The sequence below is a fragment of the Amphibalanus amphitrite genome, unplaced genomic scaffold (assembly GCF_019059575.1).
Source record: "Amphibalanus amphitrite isolate SeventyFive unplaced genomic scaffold, NRLGWU_Aamphi_draft 000122F_arrow, whole genome shotgun sequence".
Classification (NCBI taxonomy): Eukaryota; Metazoa; Arthropoda; class Thecostraca; order Balanomorpha; family Balanidae; genus Amphibalanus; species Amphibalanus amphitrite.
Genome location: NW_024881617.1, coordinates 59665 through 81723, shown reverse-complemented (window position 1 = coordinate 81723; position 22059 = coordinate 59665). Strand labels below are relative to the sequence as shown.

Sequence of the window (22059 nt, the reverse complement as noted above, 5' to 3'; positions counted from 1 at the left end):
ACAAAACTGCTCAAGCTCAGTAAGTTAAACAATTTATTACCGACAGCATAACGCAAGAAAATGATGACAAACCATGTCACTAAAACATTAGAATGAATGTTCCATCTCCTCCCAAACAGTCCAAACTTGACGTTAAAACACTGCCATCTATCCTCTTTGACAACAAAGAAGCACAATTTATTCAATGTTACGCTTACGAAGCAGCTCTTAACTTTTCACAAGTACAACGCTGAAGTGCAATAATGACAAGTTAGCAAACCAGTTGCCAGAATGTTTAATATAAACCACAATACCGCCGCCGGAAGGCCGGCGATCACCGCTTATACGGAAAGCCGCTTATGGAACACTGGGCGCGGCACAGAGTAAGCACCCACACTACATTTTGATTGCCTCGACAGCAGTTGCAAAATAAGCTCTTCCAACCACGCTGAGAGCTGCACAATCAGCCAGACTATCACTCTTTGTCTCCATCTCACTCTCACTCACTCTTTCTCACACACACACAGCGGTGAAGATGACTCGATGAACGTCCCTGGGCCGACGGGTCGGGGCGAGCAGCGCGTACTGCAGACGGAGGGGCTCAAATCCTGAGCGCGCTCACCCCCCACCCGCCGGCCGCTCTTCTTTACACTCCCACCATGAGCGTTGCGATGTGATACAGTATGAAACACCTCACTGGAGTCATATCCGCGCCGCCGCCGCCGCCGCCGCCGCCGCCGTGTCGCCAACACTACACTGCGTGTTCGCGCAGAACGCGGTAGTCAATCCACACGACGAGCGCGGCACTGAGCGACAAACCGGCCACGAGCACGATCTCTATGACGCACAGTATGAGCAGCGTGTCACTGAGGTGGCCACGGCGCAGAGTCAGTCCCGTCACCACCATCAGGGCCGTGTTGCCCACGCCGGCCACCAGCCAGCTGATGGCCACGCCCAGCGCCGGCTGCCGGAGGTCAGAGAGGTCAGAGGTCAGAGGTGAGACGTCAGATGTTAGAGGCCATGGGTCAGATGTCAGAGGTGAGGGGTTTGAGGCCAGAGATGAGGGGTCGGGATCAGCAATCACGGGTCAAAGGTCCGTGGAAGGTGGTTTGGGGTCAAAGGTCACATGTCATGAGTAGGTCAGTTGTGAGAGGTTAGTGGTCAGAGTCAGCGGTCAAGCGTCGGAGGTCAGCCATCAAAGTTCACAGGTCAGGCATTTAATGTCAGTGGTCTGATGTCATCGGTCGAAGGAAAGTGACAGTGACACGAATGAATGTCGGGGTTAAATACTCGGGACTGTCAGGTCAGGATTCGGGGGATAAGATCAGGGTTTGGAATTCAGCAATCTAAATGGCTATTCACAATTTGACCCTAGTTCGGCCCCAGGTTTACTGCAGCATGCAACAGAAGAGCTAAAAGATCAGCGTGGAATGACTGCGATGTAGTCGTGGCGTAAACCGTCGCATACGACGTCGTATACGACACTTGTTTCACATGATGTCATCGCCTAATGGCATTGCATTGTTAGTTGGATGGATGCAGACCTCTAGCAAAGCTATCGTGTCTATGAGGAAAACAATTGCGTCCCTTAATCCTTAATAACTCTGGATGCTCAGAAACGCTAACCGATTAGGTACACTTGACAAAGGAAGCTGGAGTAGCTTGAAAATATGATTATAACATAAAACGCTTGATAAAGCGATAATGCATCTAACACTCTTAACTGAAGTTTGTCGTACAAAGTAAGTTTAAATTAAGTTTACTAAACTTACGCACGTCATTATTAATTCTTACCCGGTGTGCTTTGCTGAAGACATTTGGGATTTGAGATCGTGAAGTTCGCTTGAAGTTCATGTTCCAGGAATTACACACAGTGTCAAAGCAGCTACTATTTTGTATACTAGCACCTGGAAGGAAGAGCAGCGATTAGTCAAATATCTCATCATATTCTCGCCTCGCAAACATTTCATTGTAAACATGCACAGCACCTCCCTCCGCTTTTATCAACATTGGTGACACAGTCAAATAAGCGAATTGGTCCGTTCGACAGGTTTACTGCAAATGTAAGTGACATTTGGCCGCTGTCAAACGCTACCCTCAACAATAACATCCTCGACTGTATCCTGCTGGGTTGCGGCCTGCGACCGAAAATGTGCCTTACTTGCAGCGAAAACGGTCAAGGCGCCGGACACCAGCCCTATGGCTAGGTTGAAGCGTTTTTCTTCGATGAAGGCCACTGCTGCCATTATCATGCAGCCGATTCCACAGAATATCTGGGGGTAATAGAAAGGGGACTGAGGTTTGTGTTTTGTCCTCGCTATGTTTGTCATTTGCATAAACCATATGGGAGGGAAACAAATAATAAACAATTTTCAACAAGTTAAGAATAACCACTAGGACGAGAAACAAAACAAGTCGGGTAGGTAACAAAGTTGTTTGGAGAAGACCCCAGTCGCCTAACGCCAGATGGTGCAGGCTGGGTTTGGTTGATCAGGAAAATGTGATCCAAGATCAATATATGATATACCCGTTTCCGGAGCACCCATCTGTAACACCCTTATCCGGAGCACCCACCCGTCTCATCATATCCGGACTCCCTTATCCAGAGCACCCATCCGGAGCACCCACCCGCAATACCATTATCCGGAGCACCCACCCGTCTCATCATATCCGGACCTTCCTTATCCGGAGCACCCACCCGGAACACCCTCCGGAGCACCCATCCGGAGCACCCATATCCGGAGCGCGCACCTGGAATACCCGTATCCGGAGCACGTACCTGGAATACCCGTATCCGGAGCACGCGGGAGAGTGGCCGGCAGTGAGCCGGCTGGGCCGTCTTGAGCCCGGTGCCGGTGGCCAGCTGCACAGTTTCCACCAGCTCGATGGTGTCGGTGTCAGCGGTCGACGGGCACGCCGTCGACACGGGCCCGGTGGACACCATCTCCGACGGAGGTCATCGGCGCCGCTCGTCGCTCCGACACACGGCTGTCCTCTGCCGGGAGAGAGGGGAGGGGAGGGGAGAGGGAGGTTAGACTAAGATGGAGTGGGAGGGGAGGGGAGGGAGGGGCAGGATGAGATGGGCACGGGGGAGGTCAGGGAAAGGGGATTTTTTAAAAAATAAATTTGTCCGAACTTTTTGATAGGAATGATTCGCAAGGACAGAGCAACCGCCAAGCGATGGAGGCTAAATGGGAGGGGAGCTGAGACTGACGCGGAAAGAGAGAAGATGGACACGATGAGTGACAGGCGAGGGGAGGGACAGAGATGAAACAGCAGCACGCCATGGGCTGGTGCCGTTTGTTGGACCACCAGTTAGTGGGCGTCGTTTGTAGGATGGCGGTGACATATAGACATATCATCAAACTCATTTGGCTGCATGCGACAGTTCCTTTTTCCATAACACATGCATTGCGCATTGTGTAGCGCTAGGCACGGGTGGTGCCCTGCATTGGTAGACTGTGCCGCAATACTCCCGAGTCCTGCGGGACAGCATGTGTGCGAACTGCGAGCGTTCGGTGACTGCAACGCAAATGGACCGCAGTTTGCTAGCTGGTAGTGACTACTCCTCGCGAGCGATACGAACGAAAACAATTTGGTCTGGATATTTTCTAGGCACTTTTCTGGTCTGTGATATGTTACATTGGATTCGGCATTGGAATCAAATCAGACACATTTTTAACGCTTTATATAGAAACGTTCCTTGCTGGGATCGTGCGAACGCATTAATCCACTAAGCCGGTAAACAGAGGTGCGCCCATCAGTGGTGATTCAATTATGTAGGTACAGTTGGTGTAATGCCTAAATGTATCACTTGTGAAAAGATGAAACAGATTAGGATTCCCAGTGAAGCAATATCTGGAAATCTGTAGTTCCTCAACGGCATTTAACTTCTAAAACAAATGTCGATAATCGGCTTCGACCGTTATTAATGTACAGGAAAGATGTCATAATTGTAGATAAAGGCATCAGCGATTTAAGATTTTCGGAGAGAGATTTAACTTATTATGTATTACAGTCATGTAAAGGGCTTAACAACCCACGCAGTATATTAGCATCAGGAAGTTTTATTAGCGCAATAAATCAAGATGATGTATAGTCGCATTTATCTTTCTGAAAGATTCATTTAATTTCATTAAACACCGCGGTGGGTAGCTGGCTGAAAAATATAGGCCAAGGCCATTTGCCACATGGGTAAGCCACATTGGCAAAAAGTATCGCGTTTTAACCCGCGCCCCACTGGGGTCTGTGTATAACACGCCCTACTGGGGGGGGGGGGGCTAGCCCCCCCCCCTCCTAACTCCGAAACTACTAGGCCGATCGTCAAAATTCAAACGGCGTCTGATAGCCCCGGAAAAACTGTCGAACGAAACCTAATTTCATTGACCTCGAGGTCACTGATGACGTCACAGGTCAGGTCAAAGTAAAAATTATTGGCATTTTGGCTTGTTCACATTTTGGGCTCTGGCCGCCGTCTTACAAGTCAGATCAGGCTCATTTTTTGTTTCCACACTCGTGAACAGATGCTCTAGATACCTTGAGGGTACCAAACTTGTACTTTGATTTTCAGGTCAGGGTCAGGTCATCACAGGTCACGGAAATATTATATCATGCGTCGGTCACGTGACACATGTTGTATGGTCCATTTAGGCCATATATTTCGAATTTGATGTCGTCTGTGTCATTCGAGGTCATTTTGAGTCGAATTTAGCTTAGGTCAGGTCACTTTCAGGCCAAAAAAAGGTCAAATTTTGAAGTTAGAATTTTTCAACAAAAAAAAGGTGTGTATTGGATGCAGTTTGAGCTCAGGAACACGATGGTGCCATTTATATTGGTGTACGATGTCAAATACGTACTGAAAAAATGATTTGAAAAATTAATAATTGTGAATTTTTTGCAATAATGCGTATAACTTGGCCATTTTTGAAGATATTTAGCTAAAACGTGCTAGAGTTAGTCATAATCATGCGTTCTGTCACATATATTCCGGTTTTCTCGAAAAGTCAAAAACTTTTTGAAAAAATATAAAAATATAAATTTCGAATATTATTATATAAAATTTTCGAAATTTTCAAAATTTTGAAAATCCGAGAATTTTGAAAATTCCGAGATAGCAGTTTGATAGCGCGGTCAATTCTGAGTCCTTTCATGCAAAGAAATTGGATCTAGCTTAAAAACTGAGCTCTTGGGAGCGATTGCCGTGGTTCAATGTTTTGCGTCGAAATCGGACGAACATGACGTCACTCTGACGTCATTTCCGGCCGACCTATGGTAGCTACGAAGTTTAAATTTTGACACAAGGTGTCAAATTGATGCAGCCAAAGATACTGAAAGTTTGGCGTCGATCCGTCAAGCGGTTTGGAAGTTATTGCAGAAAAACGGGAGGGGGGCTATAAATAGCCCCCCCCCCCCCAGTGGGGCGCGGGTTAAGAATTCAACGACGAGCAAAGCGGCAAAGTCGCTCAAAGCTGCATTCCTTAGGTAATGATTTCATTTGCTATGAGTTGATTCAATGTCATGGTGCTGAACTACTTTCACGAATTATGAAACTCCACAAGCACCCAGCTTTTGATTTATTAGGTGGCAGCGACTGAAAAGTCGTCATGTTATTTCACAGAATCCTCAGCACTTCGCAAATCAATCATCTTCAGATATGTTACAGATTCGCTTTAATTACGATCAAAACGTTTTGTTCTTATTGATCGTACTCGCACACAAATGTTCGCACTTCGAACTAGAAGTGATTATTGGTCGTTGCATGCTGGGGCTCAACTATCTTCTAAGCCTATTCACAGGACAAAGGTTCAATTAACTACCTGAGCAGGACAAATGCTGATTTCCTTTTTTGATTTGGGAACTAATGAACTGAGTCATAGAATATTGTATCACTAGAATTTAGGGGTACTCTACTGTTATAGTAGACAACCTCACCGAGACCCCGCAGATTCACGCTTGCTTCGCTTTTTTACATTTCGGGCTCATTTGGGCATTTTAGCGCTGGCTGAGCTGCGACAGTCAGTTTTGACAACAAAGGGACGTCCCACATCTTGGGAAGCGTACAGAACTTTAGACGGCGATTTTATGGCTGGCTGACTGCTGGCTGCTGCGGTTTGGTATTCAAGGAAGATGCTCTTTGGAAATGATATGGCCTGTTTGGCAACTTGACGCACCTCCAACACGATGAGTTAACTTTAACGGAGCGCAAGGCAAGCGCTAGAGGAAAATGGCATCAAAAGCTATGTTTGTGTCATGTAGTGAAAGAACCCTCGCAAAATACTCTCAGTAATAACAAAACAAATCAGAGCAAAATACAAACACCGAATCATTACATTATTCTCTTGACTATGTATCTTAACATAAAACATGAACATAACTTAGATATTGCAAGCATGATGCATGCAAATGCATACAATAAATCGTGCCGTATACCATGTAAAATTTGTCATTGATGGTGATTTTTTTCATCTTTTAGAGTCCGTCAAGCCTGATCTTTCGTTGAGGCGAGCTATAATGCCCCATCGTCCCACCACCTGTCTCAGCCCGGAGGAGGGAGGGGAGGGGAGGGGTGCCACCAGTGACCTTGTTGGTGTCGGGACGCGCGCCCCTCCCCTTCATCCCTAATGGACAATCGTGGTTCGGACCGCTTTGGCCGCACGCTGTTGGGCGTTCACCGGTATACGTGCTGCCGTCCAAAGGCCGACCGGTGCGGAACACTAGCCGCTCAAAAACAGAGCTGGCATCGGACCTGGATGGGTTCGATGGGTGGTTGGGTGGTCATCGGTCACGCGACCGTTCCTGCATTGGGGTGATAATGTGACCTCTATGCACACGGAGGGGTCTCCGTGAGATGAATGTATGGTGACTGGTGAGCAAAGTGAGAAATTAGTGAGCGAAACGAGAGAAACAAGGAAACCATATTCAGTTTAATGTCGTTTCAGTCTGTGTGGGAACCTGTTGCTGAGCTCTTCGATACTGATGTGCTATCATATTATCAGTTTGAACAACTTCATTTGATTTTATCCGACGCACAAAAGAACGTCCGAATTCGCTGAGAGCATTTCAGCAGCGCGGTGGAGATAATGTCTGGATAGACAGGCCTTTTCAACTATTTCTTTTCCATTCACGACTGATTCCGCTTCCCGAGAGAATCTTTTTGGCAACTGAAAGAAAGAGAAGTGCTTCTTCAGTCCGCCGATGTGCAGTCACGTCATATGTTTTAGATGATTGTCATGCCTTCCTTGCTTACGTTGCATGATGCTGATAAGGATTTTGTCAATAATATAATATGATGCTACTCATGCACAATTTTCTAGTTGTTCATCGGATGTTCTTCAGATGCTCATTTAGCACAATATGCTATAATTTATCAGCATTATTTACACGGAATTCTGTGAAGCTAGAGCTCAATTAGCGCTGAATGCAGAGTCAAGTGAGGCATGAAAGGCGGAACACTCCATCGCGGCACTTATAAGAACCATCGGACACGTGACGACTGAACACTTCTCGACGAATGGTTGTGAAATTCAATAACCATGGCGCGCTAGACGATGGCGACAATTCGGCAATTGACATCCGAAACACTGCGGCATGCAGACTTGCAGTATCTATTTTCACTATAAATAAAAACCCACAATCAGCTTGTATCAGAATTCAGAGCCCGTCCGAGCATATGGATATTTTTTATTTCAGCTCGGTTTGAGCTACATAAAGGATAATGATGAGTTAAGTTTTACATTGTATCAATCGGACCCATTTGCGCCAGTCTGAGGTATGTACATTACATACCTACTGTCCCATTCGTCCTATAGCCGTGGCTAGGCCGGTTGACGGAGCGTATCTGTCAGTGACCGGGCTGTATCATGTTCGGTGAATGGGGCCGATTACCACACTGAGTGGCCGGTGACTTGGCGCTGATCAATATCCGCGCGTGCAGCCGGTCAGGGCATGACATAGAGAAGAAGATCGAAGAAACTAATGAAGCTTTCTAAAGTAACGTAAGCCTACGAATCAAAACACAGTTTCATCGCGTTCTGGAACTCAAGATTTTTCCTTCGTTGGTCTTCTACAGGGTGAGCCATAAAGATTTACCCATCGATAAATTCACCTTATTTCCAAACGGGTTGGCGTAAGTATGCCATCTTTTGCATATATGTCGCAAATTTGTCTCCAATCCTGACAGTGTAGCTCATTTTGTATATGCTCGTCCACTGTCTCTGCTACGCTCCTGAAATGCGAGGTCGTCTTAACGCACATTCGCCGCTCCTGAAATTCAGGAATCACCACTGGGTGTTGGCTGCTGAACACTCCTTGGTCTAAAGAATGCTGGGCACAATTTATCCCGACTTCAGCCCCACGGGCTTCGCAAACTGAAATATCCTGAAAACCCGACTCTACCGAGTCCCTGAAACACCGCAAATGACATACGGCGCAGCATTGTTATAGCATGGGTGATCGAGGAAAATAAGTGAAAAGACGGTACGGCGGCCGCGTGCCATAGTGCTCTCGCGTCTCGGCCGCGTAACATAAGAAGAATACAAGCATACAGAAAACAGACTACATTTATTAGTTAGGAGATGACGCTGTTATATGTATGTAAAAGATGACATAGCGATGTCAGCGCGCCTTGAAACAAAGTTAAATTTTCGATGGGTAAATCTTTATGGCTCACCCTGTATCTCATAAGACTCTACCGTTCGGGCATATTCCAGCAAGCCATTTCATCCCAGCGATGAGGTTCCGTCTCTTGCAATTAGAAGAACGCTGTACACTTCTAGCCAAAGACACGCAACATACCATGCTCTTTCGACAGGACTCTCCTCATCTCCGTCTCTCTCTCTCTCTCTCTCTCTCTCTCTCTCTCTCTCTCTCTCTCTCTCTCTCTCTCTCTCTCTCTCTCTCTCTCTCTCTCTCTCTCTCTCTCTCTCCCCCTCCCTCCCTCCCTCCTCGTCTCTCTCTCTCTCTCTCTCTCTCTCTCTCTCTCTCTCTCTCTGTCTCTCTCTCTATCTCTCTCTCCTCCTCCTCCTCCTCCTCCTCCCTCAGCTGTCACGTTGATAAATAATGAGGCTCCCTACCACCTCGGGCCAGCTATAACTTAACCATAGCACAGCTCACTTACTAACGACCCAGCATTTATCGGCCCTAAACTACATAGATCCGCCACAGCGTCCCAGCTCGCTTAGACGTGCCCGGCGGGCGACCGCAAATTTCACATAAGTGTCACAGCTCATCGTAACCCATCGTAATGTGGTATTATCACTGCCGGGCTCGTTTCAATGAAACTATTGCCGAGTGATGCAACTAAAGAATCATTATGTAAGTTTACTGTACAGTCGTACACTGTATATTAACTTCTTCAAGATTCAAATTAACAGCATTAGTTTTGTACTTATTTGTAATCCAGTAGAAACTTCTCATGCAATGATTCGGTCCACTATAAAATGTTTAATAGTTGGTGTGTTACCGAGCCGATATATAGCCTAGATTGTTACTTGACCATAGATGCTTCCCGATGCTTATTCAATGAATAGTTGGCAATCCACATTTCCCTAAGTCATGCTCTAATAGCCCATTTACCGCAAAATACAGCCTCTTATGCCCAGAAGTGAGCTGTTTATCACAGTCGATGGGCCGGGATATCCAGGGTTGCCAGATCCCGTGTCAGCGCCAGCTACGACAGCCAGCCAGAGCCATCCGACCGCAGAGTGCGACACAAAAGGTGCATAAAACTACAATCAAAGTGATGGAGTGGTGTAAAACTCACAGGAAGAGATGTTGACATCAGACTAGAAGCGAAAGGAGAGTATTTTTGTGATGCCTGTTTCACAAATCGCAGCTCAGAATGAGAGATAGAAATCAGAACCTTTGAAAAAGGCAAAGAGTGCTGATAATCATGGAGTCCACCAATATGGTGACAACACTACTTGGTCCCTCGCAGATGGGATGCGGAATGAAAATACAAAGGCCTAAGTTCTTAGAACAGGTAACAGCAGGTAACACGTAAGAAGACAAAAAAACTGAAACCGACGAGCTGGACTGAAAGCTCATCTCGGTTTTACAAACGAAATAGTTTCTGCTCCAAAATCTGAAGACTTAACGAATAATTCTGAAAAACATCTTAGTGCGTCGCATTGAACTCATCCTGCAGCGAACGCTGCAGCATCATAAGTTTATCGTCACTGCACTTCAAACAAGACAAAAAAAAACACCAGCCCGTGACGTCATCTGTGAACCCAAACACCCACCGTCTGAATGCCGCCCCATGTTGTTTATGGGATCTTGTTTGACATTTGTCAACAACAGCTACCGCAGTACGTGCTTGATCCGGAGTCGCAAAGGCATGGCATAGCCATTGCATTACAAAACAAATATTATTCTCCACGGTATCGTATGTGTGATTTGTTAAAAAAGCAACGTCTGATAATAAACGTACCACTAAAGAGTAAAGTTTGTGGTACCGTAAACGAAAAAGGCAAGGGAGTATTCTGTACATGACAAAAAAAAAGCGTAATAACATCTTGCTTGGTCTGGAAAGCTCTAAAACTGCATCTGACAAACCAATAATTAGGTTCTGTTTACAGTCTTCTTCGTTAAGCAGTCTTGATTGCTCCAACATATCCCATTACCCTGTTGGTATGTGGCAGGCCGCTTTAATTATTTGCAGTTTTAAGCGCCTTTACTCGGGCAAACACGGGATAAGGAATTCCAAAATGACGGGGTCGGAGCTAACTATTGCGCGAAAGCACGTCTCCCTTTGCAAGTGCATCTCTATCGTAACCGCCAGTTTGCACGCATTTAAAAAGACTGCATTGGTAAATGGTGGTCGAAGAAAAACGCGTTTTTTATTAGCGAAATGCAATTACTTCTTAATGAAGTGCTGCCATGATCTCAGGTTTGTAAAATCGGTAATCAATGATGACTGATTTATTTCCCACTTTTGTTTTTACACGATGGGGAAAACGCTACATATGCAATATGGTAAGTTATGTTTTAGATGCAGGTAACAACTCGCGAAACTCAATATTACCGGAGATTCCAAAATGTCTCTCTGAAATGTCTGTGATGTTTCCTCGTCAACACATATTTGATACATACCGTATGCACATCACTTCTGGATGACATCCTGCAATCTCTGAACCTGGAAGAGCAGAGAAAAACGTTAGCACAGCATAGGTATACCTACAAAACGCAGTCAAAAAGTTTGTGAGACGTCAAATTAATGACTCAGTCTGAATTGCAGTCCAGAGTTTAAATGCCCATAGATATTGTGTGAAAGAGGCATTTAATATATTAAACTCTTATAGGTCACTCCATTGTAGTCTTGTTTGATGTTTTCAACAATAGCTAACACACGATGTCATTGATCTAATTATATTTTATATACTCCTACTAGGTAAAAAATGCGGTTTTGTCTTAGTGCTCTACCTACATACATGTAGGTGGTTAAAAGGGGGTTACGTCACGCCAACGCCTCGTAGCCACTTCCCTCGTTTATCACCAATAAGAAATGAATGCTCAGCTGGGGGAGTGACATCGTCATCACTCACCCATGTATGGGAATATATATTCCCGACCGGGGCTGGGAAAATGCGTTTTATTCACCGAGGTTTTTGTGCGGAGGACCGAGTGCCGGTAGGCACGAGGTCCGTAGCAAAAAACCGAGGAAAAAAAACGAAAAAACCGAGCAAAAAATCTTCTTTGAAATTGGTTCTTCCGCTCAGAATATTCAGTAAAATTTTGTCTGGGAAAATCAAAAAGCCCTAGGGCCGAATCGTTTCCCAAATACCTTCAACATTAGCCGAGGCGGGCCGAAGCCATTTCCCAAATGCACGTGCTAATGTTAAAGGGATATCTCGGCATGTGGTAATATATATTCCCGACCGGGGCTGGGAAAATGCGTTTTATTCACCGAGGTTTTTGTGCGGAGGACCGAGTGCCGGTAGGCACGAGGTCCGTAGCAAAAAACCGAGGTGAATGAAACTGCATTTTCACAGCCCAAGGTTGGGAAGAGATTTACCACATGCCGTACCGGCACAACAGTTAATATCATATTCATTTGATATTTTACACTTTAATCTTAATATTGTGTTAATATTATATTAGTACTATGTTCATATTTGTAGTCACCGTGATTATTTTTTGTGTTTTTCATTATTGGGCTGCGTTGAGTATGAAAGATGAAATTCCTACTTCCCCCTTAATTAGGGTTTGAAAAAGCTGAGGATGAAGATGGTGAAGCGCCAGAAGTTAGAATAAAGATATGGAGTCCAGCAGGAGTGAGGAAACCATGAGGAAAACTGAAAATTGGGTGAAACGCTGAATCAAACGCGTCTTGGATCCCAGCTGGAACAATATCAAATGTTTCATTGTGGCACGTTAAGATGCTTCATGCATTTAAATTGTTCGTTTTTTGCGTGCATTATGTAGAAATAATGATTATTCCGACCATGTTCTGCAGCAATAAAACATTGGCATTGGAACGATAACCTTGTTTAGGTAGTTGAATTACGTTGACAGCAAAAGTAAGTAAACACGCAGTCATTTACTTTTGCTGTTGCTGTTAGTGAACACACAATCCGTAAATATCTTCTTTGAAATTGGTTCTTCCGCTCAGAATATTCAGTAAAATTTTGTCTGGGAAAATCAAAAAGCCCTAGGGCCGAATCGTTTCCCAAATACCTTCAACATTAGCCGAGGCGGGCCGAAGCCATTTCCCAAATGCACGTGCTAATGTTAAAGGGATATCTCGGCATGTGGTAAATATCATCCTCGATTTTCGTACTCTTATATAAATAGCATTGTCTGAAATGCACAAACATTCAGATAATATTCAGAATTGTAATTATTTTTCAAACTATAATGCAGTGATGTTTTAACCCGCGCCCAGATGGGGTCTGCCGAGCAACGTGGTCTGATGGGGGGGGGCCATTTTGGCCCCCCCTCAGATCTCGAGAACCACGCAACATAGCGACAAGCGGTAAACGGTGTTGGATAGCCCCATCGGGGAACTACCTTGTGACCCAATTTCATTGACCTCGGTCAAACCGATGACGTCACAGGTCAGGTCAAAGGTCGAATTTTCACCGTTTACAGGCATTTCAAGAAATGCGTTGTAAAATCGTGTAAAATGCATTTCATTGAAAATCATCGATGGGGAAATGTTCTTCAAACACATATTTTGCTATTTGAGGTCACTGATACCAGGTCAGGTCACAGAGGTCAGGTCACTGGGGGGGGTCACAATATGAAAGTGTCGTGTGATACATGTTTTATGGTCCATTTTACATGACAAATGCGATTATGTGGGTCAGACAGACTTTAGGGCCAGCTTAGGTCACGTTTTGGTCAAGGTCAGGTCAAGGTCAGGTCAAGGTCAGGTCAAATTAGGTAAAATTTCAAAGTTGATATTTTTGCATAAAATGGGTATCGATTCGATGCAACTTGTCACGGGGAGTTCAATGGTGGTCTCCGTTTTGCGCTACGAGCTCTAGAATTGCTAAAAATTGAGTTCAAAAATTTGACGTCATCAATTTTTAACAGTTTTTTCGCTATAACTTGGCCAAAAAAAGAGGTATCGATCTAAAATTTGGTATGTATATCGAAGAGCGCAGGGACTATCATATATATTCCGTTTTTTCGAAATTCGGGAATTTTTTTGAGTTTTTCTAAAAAAATCAATTTTTTTGATTTTTGGGGGTCAAAATCCCAAAATTTCGAAAATCCGAGATAGCAGTTTTGTAGCACCGTCTTTTCTCTACACAACCACATAAAGAACTTTAAAATTGCTTGTTAACTGTAGAATTGGTGAGCGTTTCAAGATGTCATGTTTTTTGCTCATTTTTACTCGAACATGACCTCAGTTTGACCTCAATAACTCCTGACCTGAGGTGACCTGTGACTTGAAATTTTGTGTGAAGGTGTCAAATTGATGCCCGGTAAGGTACCCAAAATTTGGCGGCGCTGCGCGTCGCCGCGTTTTCTCGCTATTTAAGAAAAACCACAGGGGGGGCCAAAATGGCCCCCCCATCAGGGCGCGGGTTAACAATCGCCCTGGCAGGTCATTTTTATAACGCAGCCTGGAAGGGGCGGGGGTCGATGCAACCCCCTGGCGTTTCGAAACTAAGCGTTGTGGCGCTTCGCAACAAACACCAGTCGATTACCCTCAACGAGTACTCGCGATTGATGGTATATTTTTTTACCCTAGGTCAATATTTGACCCAGTTATGGCAGGTCAAAGGTCAAATTTCAGGGAAAAGCTATAATTTGTTCGAGTTACTTAGCCAATATCGGGGAATCTATGCTAGATAATGACATGATTCACGGCCGTGTTTCTCAACGAATTAGCAGCAAAATGATGTATAGTTGACTGCATTTCAGCCATTACTGGCGTGACGTAATCAACGGGAACACGGGAGATCACACCCGCCGCCGGCAAGGACGGTCGTAATTGACCTGGATTGACCTTGTGAAGGTCAAAAACAGTTTTGAAGGCGTTTAGGTGAAAATGAACCACAGATTCGGATTTAGGACCTCAAGAAATCCCATTAAACACAGCTCATATTACGGAGGTCAGTGTGTGAACATGCGAGGTCATTGACCTTGGTTGACCTTAGAAAGGTCAATATACAATGTGAAGATTCATTTCTTGTCAAAATCTGACATAAATCACGCGGAATAGTTTCGTTTTTGTCGATGACATCACGTCCAGTTACGAAGAATGTACGAATTTGTCAAAAACGGTCGGAGGATGTACCTATTATGACATCATAGCTCGGTGACCCGACATGATCCGAAAGTTTTCTTTTACCGAAAGTTGCGCAAAGGATGCCCCAGAAGCTATTAAAAATTTCAGCACGAATACGATCCGACTTACAGTTCAGCGCCTATCGCAAAAAAAACTCAAGGGGGGGGGGGGGTCGCATCGACCCCCCGGCCAGAGCGAGGGCTAAGTTTGAAAAATTTAAATCTGTAAAAGACATAGACCCGAAAAAAGTGACATCTAAACAGTAGGGGAGAGTGGGGTAAGATGCCCAGGGTGGGAAAGACGCTCCACCCCCTCTAGCGGCGAAACAATGAATCGAACCTGGAAATTAATGTTCATAGCGTAAAGCGGAAGCCTGCCTTGTTAACTGCACAAAAATATGCGAAGCTCAGTTGGGCAGCGGCTGGCTGGTGATTGCATGTTTTTTATTTGCTGCTTTCAAAAAATATTTTGGTGTCAAAACATTGTAAATATCAAAGAAGATAGATAATTTTTGCGTCCCTTGTTATAGTCGTGATATATTAACCCGCGCCCGGCTGGGGGTCCTGGATTTCCACGCCCTGCTGGGGGGGGGGGTGTTTGAACACCCCCCTTCTAACTCGGCTCCTGGGCCACGTAGCGATACGCGGAAGGCGGCGTTCGAAAGAGCGTCAAAAATAATGACGAAATCACTTCGGTCAATTTTTTGGTCAGGTCAAAGGTCAGGTCACCAGAGGTCATTGAAGGCAAAATTTCGCCGATTTCCAGGTCGAATGTCGACAATTTCCAAGAAGCCAACGCATAACTCGGGAACCAATAGAGCTACGGCGCCGCGGAAAAGCGCATTCGATAGCCCTATTAACGCCCTTTCTGAGTAATTTTCTCAGATTTGACCTAACGTCAACGGTTTTGCCTGCAGGGGGCAAAAACTGCAAAAATAGCCGATTTTTTCGGAAACAGTTTTTCTGCAATAACTTTTGACCCAAGCCTTGTACGAGCTTACTTTTACCGGCATCGTGTTCCTCTCGTCAAGACGCATCGAATGAACTATAACTTGACCTTGAAAGGTCAACTTGAAAATTTGACCTCAGGTCAAGGTCATGACCTGACCGGAAAGGGTCATGCTGCATATCAGTCGATCCGTACCGTCGAGCTGAACACATCTAAGGCGTTTTCATCGCTCTAGCATGCCTCTATCAAAAGTTATTTGCGAAAAAACTGTTAGATACCATTCGTGACCTAAGATGACCTCAGGGCATAAACAGGGGTCACGGACACCATTTTCATGTTCAGTGTGTCTAAACCACTTGTAATTCAGTGTTTGGGAGTGTTTATAATGTCTTTCGTCCAAAAGAGGCGCATTTCAATTTTCTCCCATTGACTTATAATGGGGAGGTCGCAAAATTGACCTGACCTTAGGTCATCGATATCAAAATTCTGAGATATACGTTTTGTACATGCTATTGCTCTTAGCAATCGCTGAAAGTTTCAAAGCGATCGGTCACTCGGTGTAGCTATGAGAGACATTGAAACTTTTTATGAGGTGAGGTCACTTCAAGTGACCTGGTGACCTGACCTTGAATGACCTTGGTCTGAAATTTTCACAACATGTGTAGAATTGATGTGTGATAAGGTGTACCAAAAACGGCGGCGCTCCGCGCCGCCGTTTTTGAGATATTCGCGAAAAACCACAAGGGGGGGTGTTCAAACACCCCCCCCCCAGCAGGGCGCGGGTTAACATGCGTGTACTGTGTCCCAAACAGTTTGTTTCAGGGTATAGTTTTATGGCTAACAAATTGTACTGATTTAATGTTACTTCGGTACCTTGGGGTAAGATGCCCGTTGTCCTGATGGGGAAAGACGCCCCCCTAAATCCGTAGGCTGTCCTTCAAGCAGCCCGTCAAATCATTTATTACATACTTGTGATGAGAGACAAAAACCGATCTGGGACTATTGAGAGTCCAGTACGGTCGGGTGCTCCCCATGCCGGTCTCTCGGCCCACACAGCGACTTTTGGGGCGGCATCTGACTCTGAGAGCCCTCACGACGGCCTCTGTGGGCCCCATTATTGGCTCCAGGGCCGCTCACGACATCCTTTGAGGGACCCCCACGTTGGCTCCACGGGCCGCGCTGGCATCTGAGGTCCCCACGATGGGCTTGAGGGCCCTCAAGCATCATGAAGACCTATAAGGGCCCCACAGTGGTCTCCGAACGCCACCACGGAGGCTTGTTTGGCCGCGCTGGACTATGATGGCCCTAACAATGACCTCTGAAGCCCCTTACGACTACTTTTGAGGGCCCTTACGATGACGTTTGGTGTCTACTGCAGGCTCGAAGGGACTACTGATTCGTTCAGGCGATTCACGTGCCCATTTATGTCACTTATAGTGCAGGGGGCATCTTTCCCAACGCCAGGGGGCGTCTTTCCTACCCTGTGGGGTAAGATGCCCCCTTTCACTTCTTCAGGAAAATGCTTAATAGCAAAAAAAGTTCTCATATTTCAGGCACGAAAGTGTGATATTTTTGGAGAAAAATGATGCCGGCTTCCGTTGAAACTCCAAGTTTTTGCTTTCCGATCGTCATTTTCGAATAATATATGACATAGTAAAACCCTGGGCATCTTTCCCCACTCTCCCCTACCTAGGGCCTAGGTACTGAACCTAATATAGTTATAAAGTATGATCGCCTGCTTACCTAACTACAAAATAAATGTATGAATAAATCTGGCAATTATAGTTTCTATTTCCTGAAAATATATGTTCCGATCATCGTTCAGCAAAAGTTCATTATAGAGAAAGGTCTATGACTGTCTTGTAAAGCCCTTTTCACGGAACAGGACTCTAAGCATCGTCTATCCGAAGGTATAAATTTTGCCAAGCATTACAGAAATCTGTTCTCCTATAAAGAAGAAAGTTACTCAGAAGTGCAGGAACCAAGGCAACGCAGGCCATGGTTTCCCAAGGACTATGTGGTAACTTGGCAAACATGGTAGTTGAAAAAATCCGTATCCTGTAAACGTATTGGCTGAATTTATTGCGCCTGTGAAAACGCCTTTCTGGAAAACAAAGGCACGGGCTTCTGTGTGGGCAGCGATTACGGGCATTCATTTTCGAGCGTAAGTTAGGGCCCGCGCCGTGCCACCACACATCGACGCCCTGACCTGCCGCTCCGGGGCAGTCGGGAGGGACGCTGGCAGGCTGAAGATGTTTGTTAAACACGGGCCCAACAATGGTGAGGAGAGAGGGCCACTCGACGGTTAGGGCTGCGATCGAATCAACAAAGCTCGTCGAGTACCGATTCCGATCTAAATATTGCATCACCGTTTCTAATCATCTGCCCACATTAGATGACCAAAGCGCCGTATCGGTAAGCAACGGTCAGCTGAAAACATACAAATACAGCCAAGAAGTCACTGGCCCTGATCTTTTTTTGCATAGTGATGCTTCTTTTCTGTTATAATGCGACAACCAGCAATCGGTTGCGAAGCGATTTTCTGTCGTAAGGTTTATTTCAAGTGAAATGCTGAGACACATGATGTTTGCGAAAAATATGAACACCTTAGAGCATCAGCAGTGAGTATTGCTACATCTCCATTCCCTGTGAGAGCGTCCGTCACGTTTCTGCCCTGCCGAGCCTCGTTTCGGTGCTCACCTTGCAGCCGAGGAGCGTCGCTTCCATCCGAGCTTCCGCACCGAGTGTCGCGCGAGGACTGGCGGCCCTCGTCGCTGGCGACGCCGCGCCAACGGCGCCGACGACGGCGACGACGGTAGCTGCTGGCGCCACGTGCGTTCGCGCGCCCAGTCGGAGCCACGAGCAACAGGTCGTCGCCGCTGCTTCTCGGAGTGAGGCGCGGTGGATGGCACAATTCACTAGCTTTGGTGGTATGTCTGATGAGTAGCAATTTCGAAATCGGTCATCAAAAGGCCACATGAAGTGGGCACTGGGCATGCTACAATAAATAAGCACGAAAGAAACAAATTAAGAAACTTGTGAGCTTCATTAAATGTTCACTACTGATAAGGTCGATGGCATGCATATTTCATAACCAACACCCTCCCCCCTCCCCCCAGTGTAGTATCATACATTGTATGTAGTTCCTCCTTATGTCATTCCAGCGGGAAAATTATACATGTACACACCTTTTTGCTATAAACGTCCAGTTTACTCCAAATCCAGAAGCTCTGCGATTAGCTCGTACCTTTCCCGTCCAGTCCTATGTCTGTTTGTGGCAGCAGTGAGCCAGCAGCAGTGAGCCTGTCCGTCCAGTCGACCTGACACCCACGGCGCCCAGATAAGCGCTCGAGCTCGGATCGATGCGATGGATTGAGCTGCTGAGGCCTCTGTGATCCAGCCTTTGTGTGTGAATGTGTGTCCTGAGATAGCCCTGACCTCCTCCGGCTAAAATTCAGTCGTTAGTATAGGAGACAGCTGGACAATTCAAAGGGATGTTTTCTCCCTTGCCGTCTTTACACAACGCCGTTATCTATAGAGCCATAGAAACGTGTATTTTTTTTGTACACGTTTCTATGGCTAGTTTCATCCTTGCCAACCAGGTGCAACGAGGTGCAAATTCATCCGTGTAGAATGAAGCCAGGCTAGCCCGTGAATGAATGGTGTCTAGAGTAGTTCCGATATCAAAAGACCCAAAATCTATGCCAAAATCTGTTACATTCTCGAAATTTGTACATTTGCTCAATGTAGGCATATTTCAATGCGAGTTCAAATCATGAAGATCTTATATTATGTCTCTATGATTAAAACGCCCTGCGAATTCTGCTTGTCTTCACAGGAGCTGATATAGAAAAAAAATAGAAACGCGAAGATTGGACGCAAGTTTCTATCTTTCCCGCGATCATGTTTACATATTTTCGTGCGCTGGCTCTAAGTTGTATTGCCGCTTCTATTCCGCGCTCGGAGTCGCATGTTTGGGTGCCTCGACCATCGTAGTTATTTGGAATATGTATGCACACACGATGCCCGGACCATTTTGTAAATTTTTATCTCGCATTGCCCGAGTTTGGTTATAGCAATGGGACAAAAGTTGGGGCGATGCCACGACACCGAAGTGAAATTTGTCGTTATGTGATTGCTTTAGCTGTTTCGCTCTGCTGAGAAGTTGTTCTACGTCCCAACTTGGTTGGAGACGTTCCACATTGCAGTCGTAAATTGGTCTATCGCTGTCAACGTAAGGCCGGCTTACGGCTATAGCTTAGGTTGTTTTGCTCCCAGCCATTTCGAAGAAAGCTGCGAGTTGCACAATATTGTCGCAAGTTGGCCTTAGCTGGTTACGGCCGTTCACGCGGCGTAACCCGGCCTGATTGAGTAACCCCGCAGAAGTCAGCTTACCTCGCGCTGGTAACGTTGATTCAGTTTTCATGATGATAAAAACCCTCCTCCAATCGCGTTGACTCTTTGACCTGTTCGGTTAACTCCAATCACCAGAGAACAGACTTTTTCCTTGTCAGCAGCGACGGTGATTGGTTTGTTCGCTGGCGACAGTTTGGATGAAAATGGAGATCGCTCTTGTATCCGGTAAAAACCGATTCAGCAAGTAAGAGATGAAGCAGTGACACCGAATGAAAAGGGCCTTTCCTATAAAAAAATCATTTGGTTGAATAATAAGAGCTTTTCGCATAGGTACCTACTAATACATATTGACGATAAGTCCAACACAAAATTATCATTGTAACAATTAAGTACGACGATTGATAAGTATCAACTATTGTTGGTATACTTTGGCATTTTTTGGTACCTAAATAACATAAAGACTAAGTTTGAAGTCCTTGTAAAATAGACAAATCATTTTCCATTTTGATATGCTCGTTGAAAAGGGAAAGCAGCTATAGGCATATACTGCATTGAGAGAAAATGGTAACCTTGACAGCAACTTAATTAATGGAGTCAGTATCACATAGACATTTGTTAACCAGCTTTTCCCTGCACGATATATCAACTCTAGCGATTATAACCAGTTAGATACATATGGGAAATTCATTATGTAGTTACCTAATTAAAAACGCTGAACTTAACCGACATGGTATACTGGGCTGATGGTAATGGTCATTTTTCGTGTGACATCACCAGCGTCCTTGCAGCTGCGTGACGTCACATTGGCGCGACCTCCAGTACCCCTTCCTGTCGGCAACGCTTCTGCACTCACCAAGTGGAAGTTCCCGGCCGCTCGCTTATAGTGCAAACACGACACTTAACGTTTATAGCGCGCTTTTAACGACACTGTTGCCTCGAAAAACATCATAAAGTAGCACCAGCATAAGTGCCTTTTAAAGTAGCTTTAAACCGGATTCATGGGTGAACCTGAAAGGTTTCGCAAATTTGCGACTTGCGATGTTCTGCAGTTTCATCAACGTAGCGCTTCCACTGAGGTTTTTATTTTGATGATAAGCATTACCAAGAAACACGAACACCAATCTCACGATGTGTGCATGGCAAATCAGGTTTACCTCAGAAAGAATGGCGCTGTCTCTGTGAGCGGAAAGACAGACGCACTGCTCGGCTCGTTCGTTTTTACATCTCTCCGAATCTTAGGTACCTACATTTTCCTAACTATAACATGTATCTATTCTTTAGTACACATGGGTTTACGCTGCATCTCTTCCACTGTCGCAGCCTCTCAGCAATGGTCCAGCAGTAACTGTCACGGCAGCTATCCGTCGACCGTCTCTTCAATTTAACGTTTCCGGCCCGCCATAATTTCCTGTTACCAGCCCAACAGTCTCTATTAAATATCGATAAACTACTTGAAACTTCAGAAACATAAATATGCAAGCGAAATGAATAATTTGTTTGCCATTTCATTTCCTTGAAACCACGGAATATATAGTCTACGACATGGAATGGACAAGATCGAGATTTCCTGTAACTGCCAAGTTTTTGGCGACCTGGGCCCTGTTCATGAACCTCGGCGGTCGCTGCGGCCGCTGCGGTCGCTGCGGCCAGCCGGGTTGTTACGTCACAAAAAGGGGCGGGGCTCATGTAGCATGACGAATGTATGACGTCATCTTGCTGCGGCCGCTGCGATCTCTGCGGCCGCAATCCAGCGACCGCCGAGCCTCAAGAAAACTAATTGCACTGAACTTGGCGCACTGAAGTCAAATAGGCGCAAGCCGTGTTGTCATGGAGACGATTTTGTAAACAAATTATCTACCGGTGTGCTTCAGTTGTAAACAATTGTCGGAAACTATTTCGGCAGCAGACGCTGTTCATGGAACGCTGCTGCGGCCGAGAGAGTGATGACGTTTCAAAAATGGGCGGAGCTTAGAGCCTGCGGCCGGCCGCAGCGGCCGCAGACTTCATGAACAGGGCCCAGATGATTTAGTCGTGCA

At 45.7% G+C, this 22059-nt stretch overlaps 1 protein-coding gene across 1 annotated transcript; it reads right to left on the bottom strand.

Annotated features, from left to right (window-relative positions):
* Positions 1-10: 10 nt before the first annotated feature.
* Positions 11-18604, bottom strand: LOC122381552. The gene is made up of 6 exons (XM_043365853.1): positions 18368-18604; positions 11071-11113; positions 2759-2974; positions 2141-2252; positions 1774-1886; positions 11-943 (listed from the first exon to the last, which is right to left on the bottom strand). Exons 3-6 carry the CDS (start codon positions 2921-2923, stop codon positions 731-733), a joined length of 603 nt encoding a protein of 200 aa, XP_043221788.1. The 5' UTR covers positions 2924-2974; positions 11071-11113; positions 18368-18604; the 3' UTR covers positions 11-730.
* Positions 18605-22059: the final 3455 nt, after the last annotated feature.

What these genes read in the sequence shown, in the direction of transcription:
- LOC122381552 (XM_043365853.1), bottom strand. Translation starts at nt 2,923, where the DNA reads ATGGTGTCCACCGGGCCCGTGTCGACGGCGTGCCCGTCGACCGCTGAC. An exon ending in TCCGGATACGGGTATTCCAG is followed by an intron (nt 2,253 to 2,758) that starts GTACGTGCTCCG and finishes TATTACCCCCAG; the next exon opens with ATATTCTGTGGAATCGGCTG. An exon ending in CTTGACCGTTTTCGCTGCAA is followed by an intron (nt 1,887 to 2,140) that starts GTAAGGCACATT and finishes TCTTCCTTCCAG; the next exon opens with GTGCTAGTATACAAAATAGT.